At 38.2% G+C, this 19,062-nt stretch overlaps 1 protein-coding gene across 8 annotated transcripts in view; it reads left to right on the forward strand.

Moving 5' to 3' along the window:
- Positions 1-19,062, forward strand: part of CDC14A (cell division cycle 14A) — a 123,693-nt gene that overhangs the window by 53,229 nt on the left and 51,402 nt on the right. For 7 of the 8 annotated variants that reach the window (XM_073356909.1, XM_073356911.1, XM_073356914.1 and 4 more), the window contains 2 exons: positions 11,605-11,671; positions 14,510-14,572. In XM_073356909.1, coding sequence (XP_073213010.1) covers positions 11,605-11,671; positions 14,510-14,572 — 130 coding nt within the window. Of the gene's footprint in view, positions 1-11,604; positions 11,672-14,509; positions 14,573-18,298; positions 18,388-19,062 lie in introns of those variants that run through there. The other variant, XM_073356916.1, reaches the window with a different exon arrangement.

The following is a 19,062-nucleotide window of genomic DNA, read 5'->3' on the forward strand; positions in this document are numbered from 1 at the left end:
AGGATTTTCACTTCAGTTGCTGCCTTGAGCTGTGTGGACTGGCAATGCTGGGTCAGATGCAGAAGAGACGAGAGACCTGCCTGAGGGTTGTGGGGGGAGAGGAAAGGGGCTAATTAGAGGCTAAGAGGGAGGGGAGGGAAATTCAAACTGCGAGTTGGGGTCATGGCAAATGGACTGGCAGCTGGAGATGGGGATGGATTGAGAGCCTGGGGAGTGGGAGAAGGCAGGGAATGGACACTAAGATCAGACTATCAACAGAGTGGGAGAGACCGGGTCTGAATATATATTGCATATGTATAATGGGATGGGCAATATATATACATAAAAAGATAGATCCTGAAGAGGCCATCCTACAGATAGTGAGAACACTTCTCTCAGGTGGGGTGGGCTGGGAAAGAAGTCCGTCTCAGAAAGGTTGCCACCAACTTGTCAGTCTTTGATTTTTTTTTTTAATTATTTTTGGCTCATGTTTTTCCCATTCACATTTAATCTCATGGATCAAACTGAACTGCCTTTGGTATGTGCAGAAAGAGATACAGTAGAACTTCAAAGATATGAACATCAGAGTTATGGACTTACCAGTCAACTCAGACACCAATCAGGCAGCATCGGAACCGGAAAAAAAAACCCCAGCAAATACTGTACTGCTTACTGGTATAAGTGACTGACTTCATATTCAGAATTTCTCAGTGTAATGATCTAAGGAATCACTGTTGAATCGTGTCTGCAGATAGTTTCTTTAGTTAGGGGAAGCTGACAATATAACCTTTTAAATGTCTTTTGTGTATAGAAGACTATATTCCTTTTTAAATAGTTTGGAGGTTGCAGGATAGACAGATTCCTTTAGGGGACACTAAATATGTTTACTCAGAAACTGATTTAGTTTCATTTAGCTCAATGACCTGAAAAGGCCTTATTCAGCTTAGAACTTCAGCAGTCGTTTCATTTAAAGACTGCTTCAGCAAAATATTGTGGAAAAGTATCACTGTACCCTTTACCAGATATATAAAAACACTTCTATAGTTGCAAACTTGCAGACAAAGCAGTAGCTCAGAGAGGCTTATAGACATTACTGCTGTATTTGAGATACGTGTTTTATTCTTGGCTGACTCATTTTCATCATATCCAAATCCTCTAATTTCTGAAGGTGCCTAGACTCTTACTGTCCCCCCGCCCCAAAGGAACACCATTGTGTCATTCAGACATCCTTTTTCCTACTGTAACTTTGACATTTAAGATTTTCTTTACAACAGCATGGAAATCATTTTTGCAAAATTACTTAAATGGAAATGTGCATGTGTTCGTATTCAAGAAAAAAGCCAAATATGTTTGTATTACAGTAATTGCATCTGAAAAGCTTTTGATTTTTCTTAAACACTGAGGAAAATTGAAATGCAAAAAGCAAAACTAAACTCTTTCATATTGTCTCCTACCTAACTGCTTTTGAAAAGTCCATGGGGTTTTTTTTAAGGAAAGATGACTTGTATTCCGTTGAATGTGCTACGAGAGCAAAGCCTACTGAATAAATATCTGTGAGGTCTGATGTTCATATTACTAGGTTTGCAAGTCCCATGCAGATTCCATTAAGTTTGTCACATATATATTAATATTTTTCATATTTCAAAACCTGTTACTACAGATCTGCATCAAAGAACAATTAGTAATGACTTTTTTTTTTTTAAGTCAGTGTACACAATAATGCAGCGAGTTGGCCACTTGAGATTGGAAGAGTTCTCTCCGGCTACCAGCAATAAATTACCTGACAAGCAACAGAAATACAGAATATAGTATAAATTCATAGAATTAAGTAGTAAATATCTTTCTGTTACCATTTCATTATTTTATTGATCTGATATCCAGTTACAACAATATCTCTTCATTCCTAACACAGAATTTAATGAATTGGACTATAGGAAATACAAGAAGAACAGGAATTCAAACAGCTGCTGTACATTTCAAACACTGAGGCTCTACGCCTGCAAATGGTTATGCATGCTCAGTTGTTTACAGCTAAGCATATGCATAAACTTGAATGATTGGGGCATCATTGTGGTAGGCAGAAGGCTTACTTTTTAAGAGTATATAGTTTAAAAAACTGTTTTCTCCTCAGATTCCTGAATTTCGTCTCTTGTTTCCACTACCTAGCACTATTGGGGTCTACCCTGCACCCCAGGTCTGACTGCATTTCAGTGATGCTCTGTGTATTATATGTGAAGTTCTTTGGGATGCCTAGGAATGAAAGGCCCAATCAACCTGGCCTCTCAAAGGAATACATTTTACAAAACGTGGAATTTTTTCCGTTGTGCAGAAAACAGGAATTTTTCAGGCTCTTTTAGGGAAAATATGTGCTCTACCACTAAAATTAGCTTCATAAACTCAAAAACCTTCATGGACTGAAGTTTCCTAGTATTTGAAATTCTTATCTCTTTCAAAATGATTGATCACTTTTTCCCTTTGTACAACAAGCCAGCAAGTTCTGGCAAGCCTAAGAGATTTAGAATAACAGTCTCTGAGATTTACTATTAACCAAGCCACAGCACCACTATGTATCCCTTTCACAGCAACAAAGTGCCAGTAAAACCGGTCTCGAAACTAAGTATGATCTACTATACCAAGGAAGACAAGAGTCATGCAAAGTGAAAAGACCCATAATATTATAGCGGACCCCTACAATTCTCTGTAATCAAGTGTCAGGGCAACAAAAAGGAAGCCACATGTACAATTTAAATTCCACTCAGTCTAATTATTAGAACAAAATCTCATTTTCCCCCACTATCTTTTTTTTTTTAGTCAGCCAATAAAACCAGTATTGTCAGTTTTCATGGGCAGTGGCCTGGGTGCCAGCAAGGATGGGGGAAGGACACAGAGCACACGAGAGAGCAGCTCCCAGTTCTCAGTTCCAGTGTTCCACCTCACTTTGCCCTGGAACAGCCATTAAATGGAAAGTCCAGCTTAGCCCTGTAGGTCTGAGGTACAACATGCTCAGTTACTCTGAGAATAGTGCATGTGCAGTCTGCTCAGCACTGGAAGTAGTGAGAGGCTTGAGCATGCTTACTTAGGGCAGAATCTTCTAATATTTTAGCTGCTAAAAGTGAAATAAGTCTACTGAGCATGTGTGAACAGCAATTTTTCAAAGGCTTATAACTTGGCCAATTTTGGACAGATTCTCAATGGCACAGCAAAAGGCACATCCCTGATGCAAAGGTCACCTTTTCTAAATCTCAAGTCTTTGTTCCAAACCACAGGGAGAGGTAGAGATTTCCAAAGAAGACGCTCTCAACATATATATATATATTTTTAATACTGAAAAACAACAGCCTTGTTCTCAAAAAATGGCTGACCCACTTTGACTTAAGTTTAAAAAAAAAAAAATTAGTCTAATGCAGACTCCTAGCAAGGAAAGTTTCTTACCAAACAGTTAAAGTTTGGCAAAGTTATAAGCAACTGAAAACAGGGTCTTATAATGGGACATGTCAAGCAACCTTAATAATAAGCAGGGCTGGTAGCACCAGCTGTACATTGTACTAACAACTAGTCCCAATCTTTACTGGGTCCACCAGAATAAAAATAAGGCCTTAAGTCTGAAAACGTTTGTGTGTGTTTAGTTTTATGATAAGCATGAAACCAAGTGTTTGCAAGATCAGGGCCTAAAAAAACCCAAGAGAAATAACAGATGCTTGAAAGCTTGCATTTTTTTTAAATTGACTTATTTTTGAATAATTAAATTGTGACCAAACATCTTTAAAATATTTTTAAAGAATTTTTTTTAAAGACGTTTCAGGGCATGCTATTTAAACACACGTTTTTCTACTTTCTTGCTGACATTTGGAATGGGCCCAGGAGTAATTCTACTGCACCTACTTGAGATATACTCTTATCCTTCTCATTTGTCCACTTGCCTGCCTGCTCTTTCTCTATATGCTTTCTATACATATGCCTTCTTCTCTGTTTAGTTTTCATCTCTTCTGCTATTGTTACTGGTGAATGCCTTCTTGCAGAACCAGGGGAAAAGCATACAAGTTAGCTCCCCCCAATCATTATGTACCAGCAATTGTATTATGTTAGTGCATGAGACAGGAAGTGAAATGGGACATCAACAAAACAGTAAAACGGACTACACAGAAATCAACAAACATGCACAGTCTACTAAGGACCACTGCACCAGCCAGAGTGACCAGACTTGAGGACACTGCACCAGGTGTCATGCAGTGAAGTTCCCAGATCTGGCTCAGTCATGTGCATCCAGAAATCTGTGGGGTGGTCCCATAGGCTATGCCAGCTAGGGTCACAGGGCATGCACTTCATGTAACAATGGAGCGCTTCAGAGCACTGTGTGCAGAGGTGTTTTTGTTCTTCTAGGCAATATGACCAAAGAGTATACAGTGCTGCTTTTGAATACGAGTGACTGAAATCTTTGTGAGATTATGAAACTTCACACAAAGTCAAATGACTTTATGCTCAGGATTTGGTGCTGACAGTGCATATGGAATGCCTCAAGTCACTCCAAATTTGCCTGTAAGAAGGTCCAGGTTTCTGACCCGTATAGCAATACGGATACACAGAAATGAGGTCAAATTATACAAGGTAAACAAACTGAAACAATAGAGAAAATATCTTTTCCTGTAATCTTTCCACTAGTCATCTTGTTACTTGTAACAATAGAACATTTTTAGATAGAAATACAGTATTCAAGTTGCACTGTCCAGTTTCATTTTTCATGAAAACTGCCTCAGAATCTTTAAAGTCCGTGAGAGCATTCATGATCTCTGTCTTTAAGATTACATCTGGAAGATCCCCACAGAGTTGCTTGGTACTCAGCTTACGTAAGTTGTCTCAAAAGGAGAGGGATGGGTTGACCCTGTTGGGATCTGAAATTTATGTTCCAGGGAAGCTGGTTAGTTTCATCCTTGTGATTTAGACCATCAGGCCATTCCTTTCATTTGTCAATTTGTCTAAATAAATTGTATTATGTTTAAATAGGTTTAAAATAAGTTTTCCAAGTTCCAAATGGACAGTTTCTTTTATTTCTATATAAATTGAAACAGACACAGCAGTTATCCCTGTACAGAGCTATACTCCTCATTATTTATATTAAAATGCATCTTCTAATAGCAATTAATAGGAATAATTGACGATGTGTGGTTATTTAGTTAATAGGGTGGTAGCTTCCTGTTTTGTTTTGTTTGTTTTTTTTTAATCTACCCAAAGAGCAGGTAGCTCTCTCCAGAGTTGATACTTTTCACATCTGCCTCTGCTTGTCTGAGTTGTTAGGAAAGCAGATAATTTATATCTCCCCTTATCATGTGTATGAAAAACAGGAAACATTCCAATTCCTGTTTTCTGACCGGATTGCTTGGTGTTCTTCCCCTGTCACAGGTATGAGATGCATGATGGCTATTAGTTTTGCTCTCTCCTTTTTGATCTTTGATCCTAGCTTTCTCCTGTTCTCTTACCATTTCATTGTCAGGGTAAAGAAATGCTGTGAGTAATTAAACATTTTATTCCAGTGAACACTTTCTATGACTTTAGGAATTGAATCTTTAGATTGAGTGTGGTGCTCTAGTTGTAGTTAATGAAAATCTACCCTCATGCAACTATTGTTTGAAAATATGTTGTATCTTATGGTGATAGGATAATAGGTTTTGTAAAATGAAATGAAGAAAAGTAACTTGCACAGTTGCCACATTTCATTACTACACGCATTTCATCTACAAATATACAAAAGCTGTTGACTTTTATGTGAACTGACATAAGTAATGAGATAAAGCAAAATTTTGTGTTCATCTAGGCATTAAAATGTAACAGGCAAATTATTTGGGTTTCTGCAGTTTAGCTAAATCAGCTGTCATGACACTTCCTTGATGCAAAATGGCCTCTGCCACAGTATCTGAGGGCTTATCAGCTGGAGGAGTAGTTGGTTATTGCGTACATACTAATATAGCCAGAATTATATGCTATTTGCAATGGAATGTTTTGGAATAAAAGTAAAAAAATAAGTCTTGTGCACAATTTGTAGTATAATAACTCATACAAAATGAGTCTAATCACCACCACTCATTACATATTTCTGTAAACACTTTACAGAAACACTTCATGTCCTTTTCTCCTAGCTTTGCCACTTAATTACCTTCTCCATGTATAATAAATTTTCTGTTACTGTTGTTCTGTTCAGGGATTTTTTTTCTTGATATATCCATATGTATGTTCCTATTCATTCTGTCTCTCAACAGACCTAATACTAAAATACACCTGTGTTTATCTTCTCCGAACTCCTTTTTTATGCATTTTAGCCCCATCAAAGTTGCGTCTCCTTTTCCATAATAAAGTTCATTATTTTCTATGTATTTTGAAGCTTATCAAGAGGATATTTTGATTTTTATCGAGAAAAGTTTAAAGTTTTTAAATGAATTTGTTATAATTAAATATTTTAATGTAACAATGAAATTATTCAAATTCAGTTTTTTCCGTGCTAAAACTTATTTCAAATAAACATGCTTTTTATAATCTAGTGATAAATATGAAGTTACTTTTTATGTTTTAACTCATTTGTAATGCATCACAAAGCAGTCTCTCATTTTTACTTCTCTTCAATAAACTTTTCCCCAAATACAACACATGCCATTATAATTGCAACTAAATATATTTTCTTCTGGTGAGACTACATAGTCTTCTCTTAAAACATGAAAATATGTACATAGAAAATAGTAGCCAGCTAAAAAGGGAAGCTGTATTGCGATGTGCAGTCAAGGCTTGCTTTAAATGTTTTTGTTCTGTATTTTCTGACAATCCAGCTTAATTAGGACCAAAGGAATTGCCTTATCAGATAAGACAGACCAGAGGTCTTTCTAGTCAGTTATTCTGTCTCAAGCAGAGACGAGTACACAAACTAGAGAAATGCAACCTAGATGGCGCTACTATAAGATGGGTGCATAACTGGTTGGAAAACTGTTCCCAGAGAGTAGTTACCAGTGGTTCAGTCATGCTGGAAAAGGGTGACCAGATGTCCTGATTTTATAGGGACAGTCCCGATTTTGTGGGCTTTTTTTTTTATATATAAGCACCTATGACGCCCCCCCCCCCCATCCCGATTTTTCACACTTGCCCTCTGGTCACCCTATACTAGAAGGGCATAATGAGTGGGGGCTCACAGGGATCAGTTCTGTTCAATATCTTCATCAGTGATTTAGATAATGCCATAGGGAGTACACTTATAAAATGTGCAGGCGATAGATACCAAGCTGGGAGGGGTAATAAGTGCTTTGGAGGATAGTATTATAATTCAAAATGATGTGGACAAACTGGAGAAATGATCTGAAGTAAATAGGATGAAATTCAATAAGGACAAATGCAAATATCAGAGGGGTAGCCATGTTAGTCTGTATCCACAAAAGCAACGAGGAGTCCAGTGGCACCTTAAAGACTAACCGATTTATTTGGACATAAGCTTTCATAGGTAAAAAACCCACTTCTTCAGATGCAGGGAGTGAAAATTACAGATACAGGCATGAATATATATTGGTATTTACCTTACAAGTGGAGAACCAATGTTGAAAGCTAATTTAGTCAGGGTGGATGTTGTCCACTCCCAATAATTAATGAGGAGGTGTCAATAGTGGTAGAATCTCCTTCCTTAGAAGTTTTTAAGGTCAGGCTTGACAAAGCCCTGGCTGGGATGATTTAATTGGTCCTGCTTTGAGCAGGGGGTTGGACTAGATGACCTCCTGAGGTCCCTTCCAACCCTGATATTCTATGAATACCAAGAGAGGGAAAATTGCTTTTGTAGTGAGCCAGCCAGTCCCCATTCAAGCCCAAATTGATGGTGTTAAGTTTGCAAATGAATTGTAGCTCAGCAGTTTCTCTTTGAAGTCTGTTTCTGAAGTTTCTTTAGTTGAAGTATGGCTACTTTTAAATCTGTTGTAGAATGTCCAGGGAGATTGAAGTGTTCTACTGGTTTTTGTATGTTACCATTCCTGATTTCACATTTGTGTCCATTTATCCTTTTACATAGAGACTGTCCATTTTGGCCAGTGTACATGGCAGAGGGGCTGTCATAAATATAAAGGGAAGGGTAACCACCTTTCTGTATACAGTGCTATAAAATCCCTCCTGGCCAGAGGCAAAACCCTTTCACCTGTAAAGGGTTAAGAAGCTGAGGTAACCTAGCTGGCACTTGACCCAAAATGACCAATGAGACGACCAGATACTTTCAAATCTGGGGTGGGGGGGAACAAAGGGTTAGGCTGTCTGTGTAATGCTTTTGCCAGGAACAGATCAGGAATGCAGCCTTACAACTCCTGTAAAGTTAGTAAATAATCTAGCTAGAAATGCGTTAGATTTCCTTTTGTTTAATGGCTGGTAAAATAAGCTGTGCTGGATGGAATGTATTCCTGTTCTTTTTGTGTCTTTTTGTAACTTATGGTTTTGCCTAGAGGGATTCTCTATGTTCTGAACCTGTTTACCCTGTAAGGTTTTTACCATCCTGATTTTACAGAGGTGATTCTTTTACCTTTTCTTTAATTAAAATTCTTCTTTTAAGAACCTGATTGATTTTTCATTGTTCTTAAGATCCAAGGGTTTGGGTCTGTGTTCACCTATACAAACTGGTGAGGATTCTTATCAAGCCTTCCCCAGAAAAGGGGATGTAGGGCTTGGCGGGGGGGGGGGATATTTTGGGGGAAGACATCTCCAAGTGGGCTCTTTCCCTGTTCTTTGTTTAAAACACTTGGTGGTGGCAGCATATGGTTCAAGGACAAAGCAAAGTTTGTACGTTGAGGAAGATTCTTACCAGCTTAGGTTAAAAAAAGCTTAGGGGGTCTTTCATGCAGGTCCCCACATCTGTACCCTGGGTTAGTGTTTCTGTGATGTGGTGTATAGATGCTGGTGAGTATTTGCTTCAGGTTGGGGGGCTGTCTGTAAATGAGGACTGGCCTGCCTCCCAAGGCCTGTGAGAGTGGGGGATTGTTTTCCAGGATAGGTTGTAGATGGTTGATGATTCACTGGCGAGGTTTTAGCTGGGGGCTGTATGTGATGGCCAGTGATGTTCTGTTGTTTTTCTTGTTGGGCCTGTCCTGTAGTAGGTGACTTCTGGGTACCTGTCTTGCTCTGTCCAGATAATGCTTAGTCCTCCCATGAGTGCAGGGGACTGGACTAGATGACCTCTCAAGGTTCCTTCCAGCCCTATGATTCTATGAGTCAGAAAAGGGTGCAAAAGACCCCTTCAGTGAACAGTTAGGGAACAACCTGTCTATAGGGCAGATCATCTAACGTCAGGAAGTTAATGCTCTCCTGAAGTATCAGAGTGTCTCTTCTAAATTTTTCATCTTACCTAACTATGGATGTTCTGATTTGAGACATTTTTATATCGATCAATTATATTGACCTGGTGCAAGTATGGCTGAGGCAAATGGTTACTTCCTTTATAGTCCCTTTTGAGAATAAGCCTAGGAGAATGTGCTTACCAAAGCTGTATGCAGTGGGATCCTTGTTTGGCAGGTTGGAAGAAAAGGGGTTGTTACCCCTTCAAGGGCACCCTGTGCAACTGGTACCAGTGGGGGAGGAAGAGAGAGAGTTTACCCAGAAGGAGCAGGAAACGGCTGACCCAGGTGGTCATTGTGGGGTGGGGAAGATCCACTGTCCTTCCAGCTGACTGGAAGTCGGGTCATTTATACTTTGGGCAATCTCAGAGAAGCTGTCTTTTACTTGGATCAGGCTGGCCGCACCCACAGCGCCCACCCATGAAATCTGAAAAAAAAAAAAAAAAAAAAACGGGTTCATTCGTGACCCATTATACTAGTCACCCCTTTTTCCTCAGAGACTGAAGGAAAAAAATTCCCCCCACTGCCAGATTGTCCAAGGGGTGAGTTTTTCACTTTCCCCACTTCAGGTTTGGGGTAGGGGAAGGGGGTTTAGAGTGTAGTGTAGTGTCATTATGGAAGGCACATGGTAATTGGATAAAATAGATTGGAAAAGGATTTAAAGGAAAACGTCCCTAAGGGAGATGGGGAAGTGGAGTTCAGGGGGTCCTAAGTCTAGTACAAGGAGGAGCCAGCCCCCCTCTTTTTCTAGCCCCCTTATGAGGGTCCCAGCAATGCAGTAGCTGGACTTGATTGAGGATTATGTGGAAATGATTAAGGAAGTGATGATGACCTGCACTGTACAATAGATATTTTAAGGGAATAAAGTTGCCACCGAGTTAAACCACATGCAGTGCCTCCTGTCTTTCTTTACTGTGGCTGGACAATGAGGATACTACTGTGGGAAAGAGATGGGTTTAGCTCTGAATGTAGTGAGGTTATTTGTAGTTCCTATTTTTTTTTTTTTCTGACAGCTGGTTGCCCCAAGTGCTCGAAGTCCAGCAGCATTACAAAATTGCAGATAACAGCTAGACAGAAACATTAATTTAGTAAAATAAGCAGTGGACCAAATTCCCTCCTTACTCCTGCCTTCATGTATTACTGTCAATTAAGATAAAAATCAATACATCATCAAATTGACCATTGCATATGCAAATTAGGTATGCACTTATGTGCTCATAATGCAAAAATCATGTACTATATGTCTACACTTTTATAATGGTCTCTCAGTTCTACAGGATGAATAGTGTGAAAATTCCCAAGTTAGAACATGTTGTATTAATGTTTTGGCAGTATGTCTGTGGAAAAAAATGTTTGGTAGACTACGGCATCATTTTGAAAAGCCTTTTATTTCTTCCTATTTGAGACAACTTACTTTTCCATAATGAACTCATAAAGTATTAATATAGTAAACCATTTATGAAGTGTATGTTCCATGAAACTGTTGAACAGTTTAAAAAAATCATATTTTCACTTCTGCTTGGCAGTTTTTACGAGTGTGTTCAGTGTAACTTTTGAATGATACTCTTTTTGTATTTGTGGTTTTGGGGGGTTATTTTTTTTAAATATCTGGCTTGATGTTTAATATAATTTCATGTCACTAAGGGGAGCTACATTTTTGCCATACTGGTAAAGTTGTTAAGGATGTCAGTGTAATTTTCAGTTACTTTGTGTGTTAGGATAATTGTTAATCATATCTGTAGTGACACATTTAAGTGAAATAGTTTTCAGAAAAAATGCCAATTGGTGGTCATCTTCATCCCTCTTCCTTAGGGTATCTGGGTTGATTAAAAACAGAAATTAAGACTTGCTTCTAATTTTTGTTATGTATTTTTGTTTGTTGTTGTCTCTTGCCAAGACTGCTACTGTTCTTGCACATGCTGTGGTAAAGACTTTTTTTTGAAGAAGTTGCTAAGCAATGCTGCATGTGTAACAAAGAGAATTAATCTATCACAAAGCAGTACTGTGTGCTTCCTGAAAATGTATTACTGCTGAGATGAAAGAATTTTGATTTATTTTTTGAAAGATAATTTAAACATTAGTTACTAGAAATTGAGTTAATGAGTGTGGGGGAAAGATATTTGGCATATTCATATTTGTAAGTGATATTTTCTGCCAACTAGATTGAGCTTTCACATGAGAACTGAATAACTATGAAATAAATTAATGTAATAATGCCGCTGTGATTATGCCTTTTCTTGACAGACTTTTGTCCGGTACATGTTAAAGTTGATTTGTATTAAATTTTTAGGGATGCCTCATTTGGGAACTGCACATACAATCTCACAATCCTGGATTGCTTGCAGGGAATAAAAAAGGTAATATCACTTCTCCTTACTGTAAAATGCAATAATTCTTTTTTAAAAAAAAAAATTACCTAGAAATCTGGTGGGTGGGGTTTTTTTTGTTTTGTCTTTTTTTAATTTCCTGGGAAAGAGTCATGCCCTGCCACAAAACTTGAAAGAGGGGGGACTTCCTTTAAATGCTGAGAGTAGGAGAAAGTATTAAACTACTAATTTGCTAGTTGGCCACCACCTGAGTTTTACAGACTTCTGAAGATCAGCTGATGTGTAGGAACTTGTATGTACACCAAACCTCATCTGTGTAGAAATGTTTCTGTAACAATTTGTTGGCTCAAATTAAAAGTTGGTACAAAGGAATAATTTAGATCAGTTTCCTTACTTATTGAGAAAATAGACTAAGATTTAATTTAAATTATTTAATCTAACTGGCATTTCAAAAATACTATCTTTAACACAGTATTTGTGAACAATGGTGAGAAAATTAACAATGTTTAATCCAGTATTATATTTATGACCTGTACTAAATAAAATTCTTGGCATAGTGACTTTTATGATTTGATATAGCTTTCCAGCCTTTCCAAAACTCTTGAAAAAGAAAAATGGTAATGCAATTTTAATAACTTGCTTAGTTTTTGTTGTACCATTCACTTTATGCAGCAATTTGGCTAGTCCTGAGTATTTTTCTTTTTCAATTTATGGTTTTCAAATTGGATTTTCACTTTATAATTTTTGTGTCAAATTTATCAAGGAAACTAGTTTTTAAAAAAAGTCAAATGTATAGGTAAGTGTTCTTTGTAATATTTGTATTAGGGATTCAGTGTACATTGATGATGCATGGGACTGAAGAAATAAGTATTTTCTAGAAAACACATGACAGGATTGCCAGTACCAAAAATTAAAAAAACATGAGTCAGGCCCCCTAAAATCAGGAGATTGTCCTAAAAATTAGATTATTACAAATATAAATATAATATATATATATTTGGGGGGGTTATTTACCTTCTGATTTTTGGACTGGTAAGGTACACTTGGATCATGTTTTAAGCTTTTCTTCACAACCCTGAGGGTTAGAGTTTTGTTATTATTAAATGCAAACTGAGATTCTCATCAAGTCACGACTCTGATAGGTAGGGTTTTAAGATACACAACAGATATTATGCGACTTTAATTAGTCACCTTATACCACAAGATAGGACCAAATTCTGCTCCTCTGTCTCATTGCTGACTTCAGTGGAATACTTGCTTCAGGGAGGAGAGCAGGATTTATCTTTGATTTTGTATTGGTCACCAATAGAAATATGCAATCTTAATTGTTCTGCAAGGGTATGGAAGTAAATTTGTTTCTTCAAAATAAACCAAAAGACAACTTTAGCTGAATATTTTTTCAACTCTTCACATTGGTTGGAGAAGTCCAGCCAGTTAACAGGGCACTAACACTGGGAAATGTTACTGAGAGCTCTGGGAGATGACTAAAACCAGATGTTGTAGGAAATTATAGTAGTGCATGTGAAATGAATGTGTGTTTATCAGCAAGGATATAGAGATCACGTTTTTTCTTTGTTCCATTATAGAGATCAGCACTGAATTTCTAACCAATTGACCTGCAAAGCCAAAAGTATTTCAAGCTGAAATCTCCTCTTTTAGTCTAAAGCAAAATTCTTGACCTGCTTTATTAATTTGGAAGAAACTATTTTGTTCTGCCTTTAAAAGATTACACTCTGTATAGTAGAATTCCATATTCCAGAATGGATTTTTCACCTAGTGCATAAACTAGTTTAAACATTTCTTAATCCCAAAGCACACTTTCTATAACCTATATTTTTCAGAACATGATGGATATATCTGGTTCATTGGTATAAATACTTATACTAACATGCTGCAGAACTATATACCATTTATTCCCCACAGACAATCAGTGCCATGTCTTCTTCATTCACAAGACATTATAGGCTTAAGTATTATCAACCAGGGGGAAAAAAACAGTTAGTGCAAAGTTGGAAGAATCCCACAGTGCTTCAGGAACTATATATGCCACAAAAAAAAAAAAAAAAAAAAAAAACCTTGGAAAACATTATAGTTGCATACTTAACAATCAGAGTTAGGGAATGCCAAAATACAGGTTGCACACGCTGCCATAACCCTTTGTATGCCATTTGCATAAACATTATAATCTTTAATTATGTACTCGTATAGTATTTCTCAAATACAATATAAAATAAATTTTTCTATAACCTTGTACTACATTTTTCTACTCTGTATGTCAGACAGACTCCATAAGTCATTTATTCCCAAAAAGTGGTAGGTGAGGGAAACCTGTTCTCATTCATTGTGCAGCTTACACAATACACTATATAAAGTAATAAGTAAGTAGTTAGAAATAGTCAATTTTATTATTGGGAAAAGTAGTGGCCATTAATGTAATTAAAGGCTACCTCAAGGGAGGAGGACTCCCCAGACAGCAAACCAGAATATATAGTCAGCTTCTTTGAATATTAACCTAATCCTGAATAAGTAATGTACGATGTAGTGTGTTAATATTTTATTGTAACTTTGCCTTAGTAAAAAGTTAAAAAAAAAAAAAAAAAAAAAAGACTGTTCCATAATTATATGTGTAAGGGGGTAGACTTAAGATGGCAGGTGGTACCTTAATGTTACTTAAAGTTCCAAGTTTTCTGATTTGCTCAAATGTGCACGCTTCAATGTTCTTAGTGTAAACTTTTGGATTTTTAAAAATTTTAAACTCAGTTTTATTTTGTTGATTCTCAAATATGCTACAAAATACGAAGACCTGACAATACATTATTATGATCAATCTCTTATGTAAGAAATTTTTTTATTATTATTATTTTTTAGGCTTTTCAGCATGGATTCTTTGATTTTAAGACATTTGATGTGGATGAGTATGAACACTATGAGGTTTGTATTTCTTAATATTTAATTCTTAATTCTAGCTTTGCTCAAAGTATGTTAAACTTGCATGTGCAGTGGCATATGCTATGAATTAGAATGTGCATAAATAGCAATCCATTGTAGTGTTGGACCTTGGATTTTATTTTTGTATGTCTATCATGATATGCTGACCAATGTAAGTTAAAACTGTGGTATATGTACCAGTGGTGTATTCAATATTAAATTGAATACATACCAAAATATCTTCTGGAGATTGCTTATTAAAAAATGTATCCAATGCTTTGATGTACTACTGTATGTATTTCTAGAAAACTCTGTATTTTCAAAAATCATTCATGTAGCTAGCACAGAGGCATTGGTGTCCCTTTTTAAGTGTAGTTGAGCATGCTTAAATAAAATAAGTCTAAAGATTTGTAAACGTGCTTAACTTAAACAAGTCTTTGTGACTCCATTAAAAATCTGTTTGATTTATTTGAGATAAGATGACAGTTGGCAGTTTTTCAGAGACATTATTAATGACGCAAGAGCAAACTATCCCACTGCATAAGACAGATTGGAAGTATGGCAAGAGACCACCCTGGCTTAACTAGGAGAGCTTCAATGATCTAAACTCAAAAAAGAGTCCTACAAAATATGGAAACTATGTCAAATTACAAAGGATGAATATAACAAATAACACAAGTATGTAGGGAGAAAATTAGAAAGGCCATGGCACAAAATGAGGTCAAACTAGCTAGAGACATAATTTACAACTACATTAGAAGCAAGAGGAAGACCAAAGACAGGGTAGGCCTGTTACTCAATGCGGGGGGGGACGACAATATCAGAAAATGGGGAAATGGCAGAGGTGCTTCATGACTTTTTTGGTTTGGTTTTCACCAAGAAGGTTGGTAGTGGTTGGATGTCTAACATAGTGAATGCCAGTGAAAATGAGGTAGTATCAGAAGCTAAAATAGGGAAAGAACAGTTAAAAATTACTTATACAAGTTAGATGTCTTCAAGTCACCAGGGCCTGATGAAATGCATCCTATAATACTCAAGGAGCTGACTGAAGAGATATCTGAGTCATTAACAATTATCTTTGAAAATTATCTATAAAAAGTGAAATAAGGACAACCTGGGGAATTACAGACCAGTCAGCTTAGCTTAACTTCTGTACCCAGAAAGATAATGCAGCAAATAATAAAGCAATCTATTTGAAAATGTCTAGAAGATAATAAGGTGATAAGTAACATTCAGCATGGATATATCAAGAACAAATTGTGTCAAACCAACCTGATAGCTTTCTTTGACAGAGTAATAAGCCTTGTGGTTAAGGGTAAGTGGTAGACGTGGTATATCTTGACTTTAGTAAAGCTTTTGATACTGTCTCGCATGACCTTCTCATAAACTAGGGAAATGCAACCTAGGTAGAACTACTATAAGGTGGGTGGAAAACAATTCCCAGAGAGTAGTTATCGGTGGTTCACAGTCATGCTGGAAGGGCATAATGAGTGGGGTCCTGCAGGGATCAGCTCTGGATCCGGTTCTGTTCAATATCTTCATCAGTTATTTAGATAATGGCATAGAGAGTACACTTATAAAGTTTGCGGACAGTAACAAGCTGGGAGGGGTTGCAAATGCTTTGGAGGATAAGATTATAATTCAAAATGATCTGGACAAACTGGAGAAATGGTCTGAAGTAAACAGGATGAAATTCAATAAGGACAAATGCAGAGTACTCCATTTCGGAAGGAACAATCAGTTGCACACGTACAAAATGGGAAATGACTGCGTAGGAAGGAGTACTGCGGAAAGGGATCTGGGGGTCATAGTGGATGACAAGCTAAATGTGAGTCAACAGTGTAACACTGTTGCAAAAAAGCGATCATTCTGGGATGTATTAACAGGAGTGTTGCAAGCAAGACACAAGAAGTAATTCTTCTGCTCTACTCTGCGCTGATTAGGCTTCAGCTTGAGTGTTTTGTCCAGTTTGGGGCACCACATTTCAGGAAAGATGTGGATAAACTGGAGAAAGACCAGAGGAGAAGAACAAAAATGATTAAAGATCTAGAAACATGACCTATGAGGGAAGATTGAAAAAATTGGATTTGTTTAGTCTGGAAAAGAGAAGACTGAGGGGGGACATAAGAGTTTTAAAGTACATAAAAGGTTGTTACAAGAAGGAGGGAGGAGAATTGTTCTTCTTAACCTCTGAGGATAGGACAAGAAGCAATGGGCTTAAATTGTAGCAAGGGAGGTTTAGGTTGGATATTAGGAAAAACTTCCTAACTGTCAAGGTGGTTAAGCACTGGAATAAATTGCCTAAGGAAGTTGTGGAATCTCTATCCTTGATTTTTAACAGCAGGTTAGACAAACACCTGTCAGGGATGGTCTAGATCAGGGATGGGCAAATGTTTTGGCCCGAGGGCCACATCGGGGTTGCGCACAGTATGGAGGGCGGGGTAGGGAAGGCTGTGCCTCCGCAAACAGCCTGGCCTCCGCCCCCTCCCACTTCCTGCCCCCTGACTGCCACCCTCAGAACCCCCGACCCATCTAACCCCCCCCCCCCAGCTCCTTGTCTCCTGACAACCCCCTCCTGGGACCTCCCACTACTAACCACTCCGTCAGGACCCCACCCCCTATCCAACCCCCCCTGTCCCCTGACTGTCCCCGACCCCTGTCCACACCCCTGCCCCCTGACAGGCCCCCCGGGAGCCCCAACCCATCCAAACCCCCTGCACTCCTTGTCCCCTGACCACCCCCTTCCGGGACCCCCATCCCTAAGTGACCCCCCCAAGACCCCACTCCCTTTCCAATCCCCACCCCGCTCCCTGTCTCCTGACCACCACCCCCTCCGAACTTCTGCTCCATCCAACTGCCCCCTGCCCCCCGGGGCCTCCTGACCACCTCTCCCCACCCCCTTACCGTGCTACTCAGAGTGGCAGGACAGGCTTCTTGGAAAGCCTGGGAGGTAGGCTGGCGTGGCTACAGGGGAGGGGGGACAGCGGGGGAGTGGCCAGGGCTAGCCTCCCTGGCCGGGAGCTCAGGGGCCAGGCAGGATGGTCCCGCGGGCCATAGTTTGCCCACCTCTGGTCTAGATAATACTTAGTCCTGCTAGGGGACTGGACTAGATGACCTCTCGAAGTCCCTTCCAGTCCTGTGATTCTAGGATATGAGTTAAGATCCTCTGAAGTACAAGAGGCAGTAGGAAATGGGCAAGAAGAATGGCCACTGAGAAGTTAGTTGAGAATTTAGTTTGAAGGGAGTGAAATGACAGCCAAACCTTGAACTCCGTATTGAACATTCAGCATTCACCAAATTGAGTTCTCCCATATCTCCTACCGTCTAGCTGTTCCCACAATTTTAAAAATCTTTGAAAGAGGTTTTTCTAAGTTCAGTAGTGTGCTATTGTGTATAGACTGGTAAACCAATTTTGTTCTCCACAACAGCAGTCTTTGTTGCATTGCTTAGCGTTTTTTGTTATAGTTACTATATTTTATGTTGAACAAGTAATCTTTATTCTGTTTACTCTTTGTATACTATATGCTTGTTCTAAAAACAAAAGATAGTTGGTTGAAAAAAGAAGATTCTTTGGAATATGTACGTGCCCGTTCAAGTTTCTCTAGTAGGGTGTGTACATAATAGTATAAACTAGTGATCTGTGTACAAAGTGTTCCATTATTTGTTAAATGTTTACATTTGAGATTATTCACTTTTGAAGAATGAGAATGTGGAATATGTTGTTTAAAGGAACACTGCTGCCTTGGATTAATTTTGACCTACTTAAAGAAATGAGAATCTGGGAGCCTCTTCAATTTCCTCTTCTTGCATTCTTTCAGGTTTGCCCATTTAAAAAGTGTCTGTGTTCTCCTTTATCCAGTTCTCCCCAACTTTCTCATAACCAAATGCCACTTACCTTTATACTTGCACTTCTCCAGTTTAAACTCTGAGAGTGCACACAAACTAACCTGCTGTGTGTATTTATTCAGTCCAGATGCTCCCAGTATGTGAAGCTAAATGTAAACACTTCTGTATTTTTTTGGCACCATCACAAAAGTGATGACTTGTAGTGTAGATATGGGAGTTGTTTTAAGAGTAATTTTAAATGGACAGATATGCAAGAATAATGGATGTAGAAACCAATTCTCCTTCATTGTCCTACACAGGTCCAGGCTTATAGATTGTTCCCTTTTCATTGAACTAGACAGAAAATACTGAATTTATAATGGTATCTTAAGTTCTTATCAGCTATCTCCAGTTATCTGTCAGCTGTATATTTCTTCAGGTAGGTTAAAAATTGAGGTGTGGATGATGTCCCTTTTTAAGTACAAAGAATTCAGTATTCATGAATACAGCTGACAACATCGAGTGATCAAGTAAAAAAATGTTCTTATATAAAACTCTGCTCAGTCTACTGAGGTTACAGCCATTGGTATAAATTTGTTTGTTTCTGCTGTTTGCCAAGTAAGGAGTCAGGCCACCAGTCCTTATGCTCCTATTTACTTCAGCATGAG

Source organism: Lepidochelys kempii, chromosome 8, assembly GCF_965140265.1.
Source record: "Lepidochelys kempii isolate rLepKem1 chromosome 8, rLepKem1.hap2, whole genome shotgun sequence".
In the NCBI taxonomy this organism is placed as follows: domain Eukaryota; kingdom Metazoa; phylum Chordata; order Testudines; family Cheloniidae; genus Lepidochelys; species Lepidochelys kempii.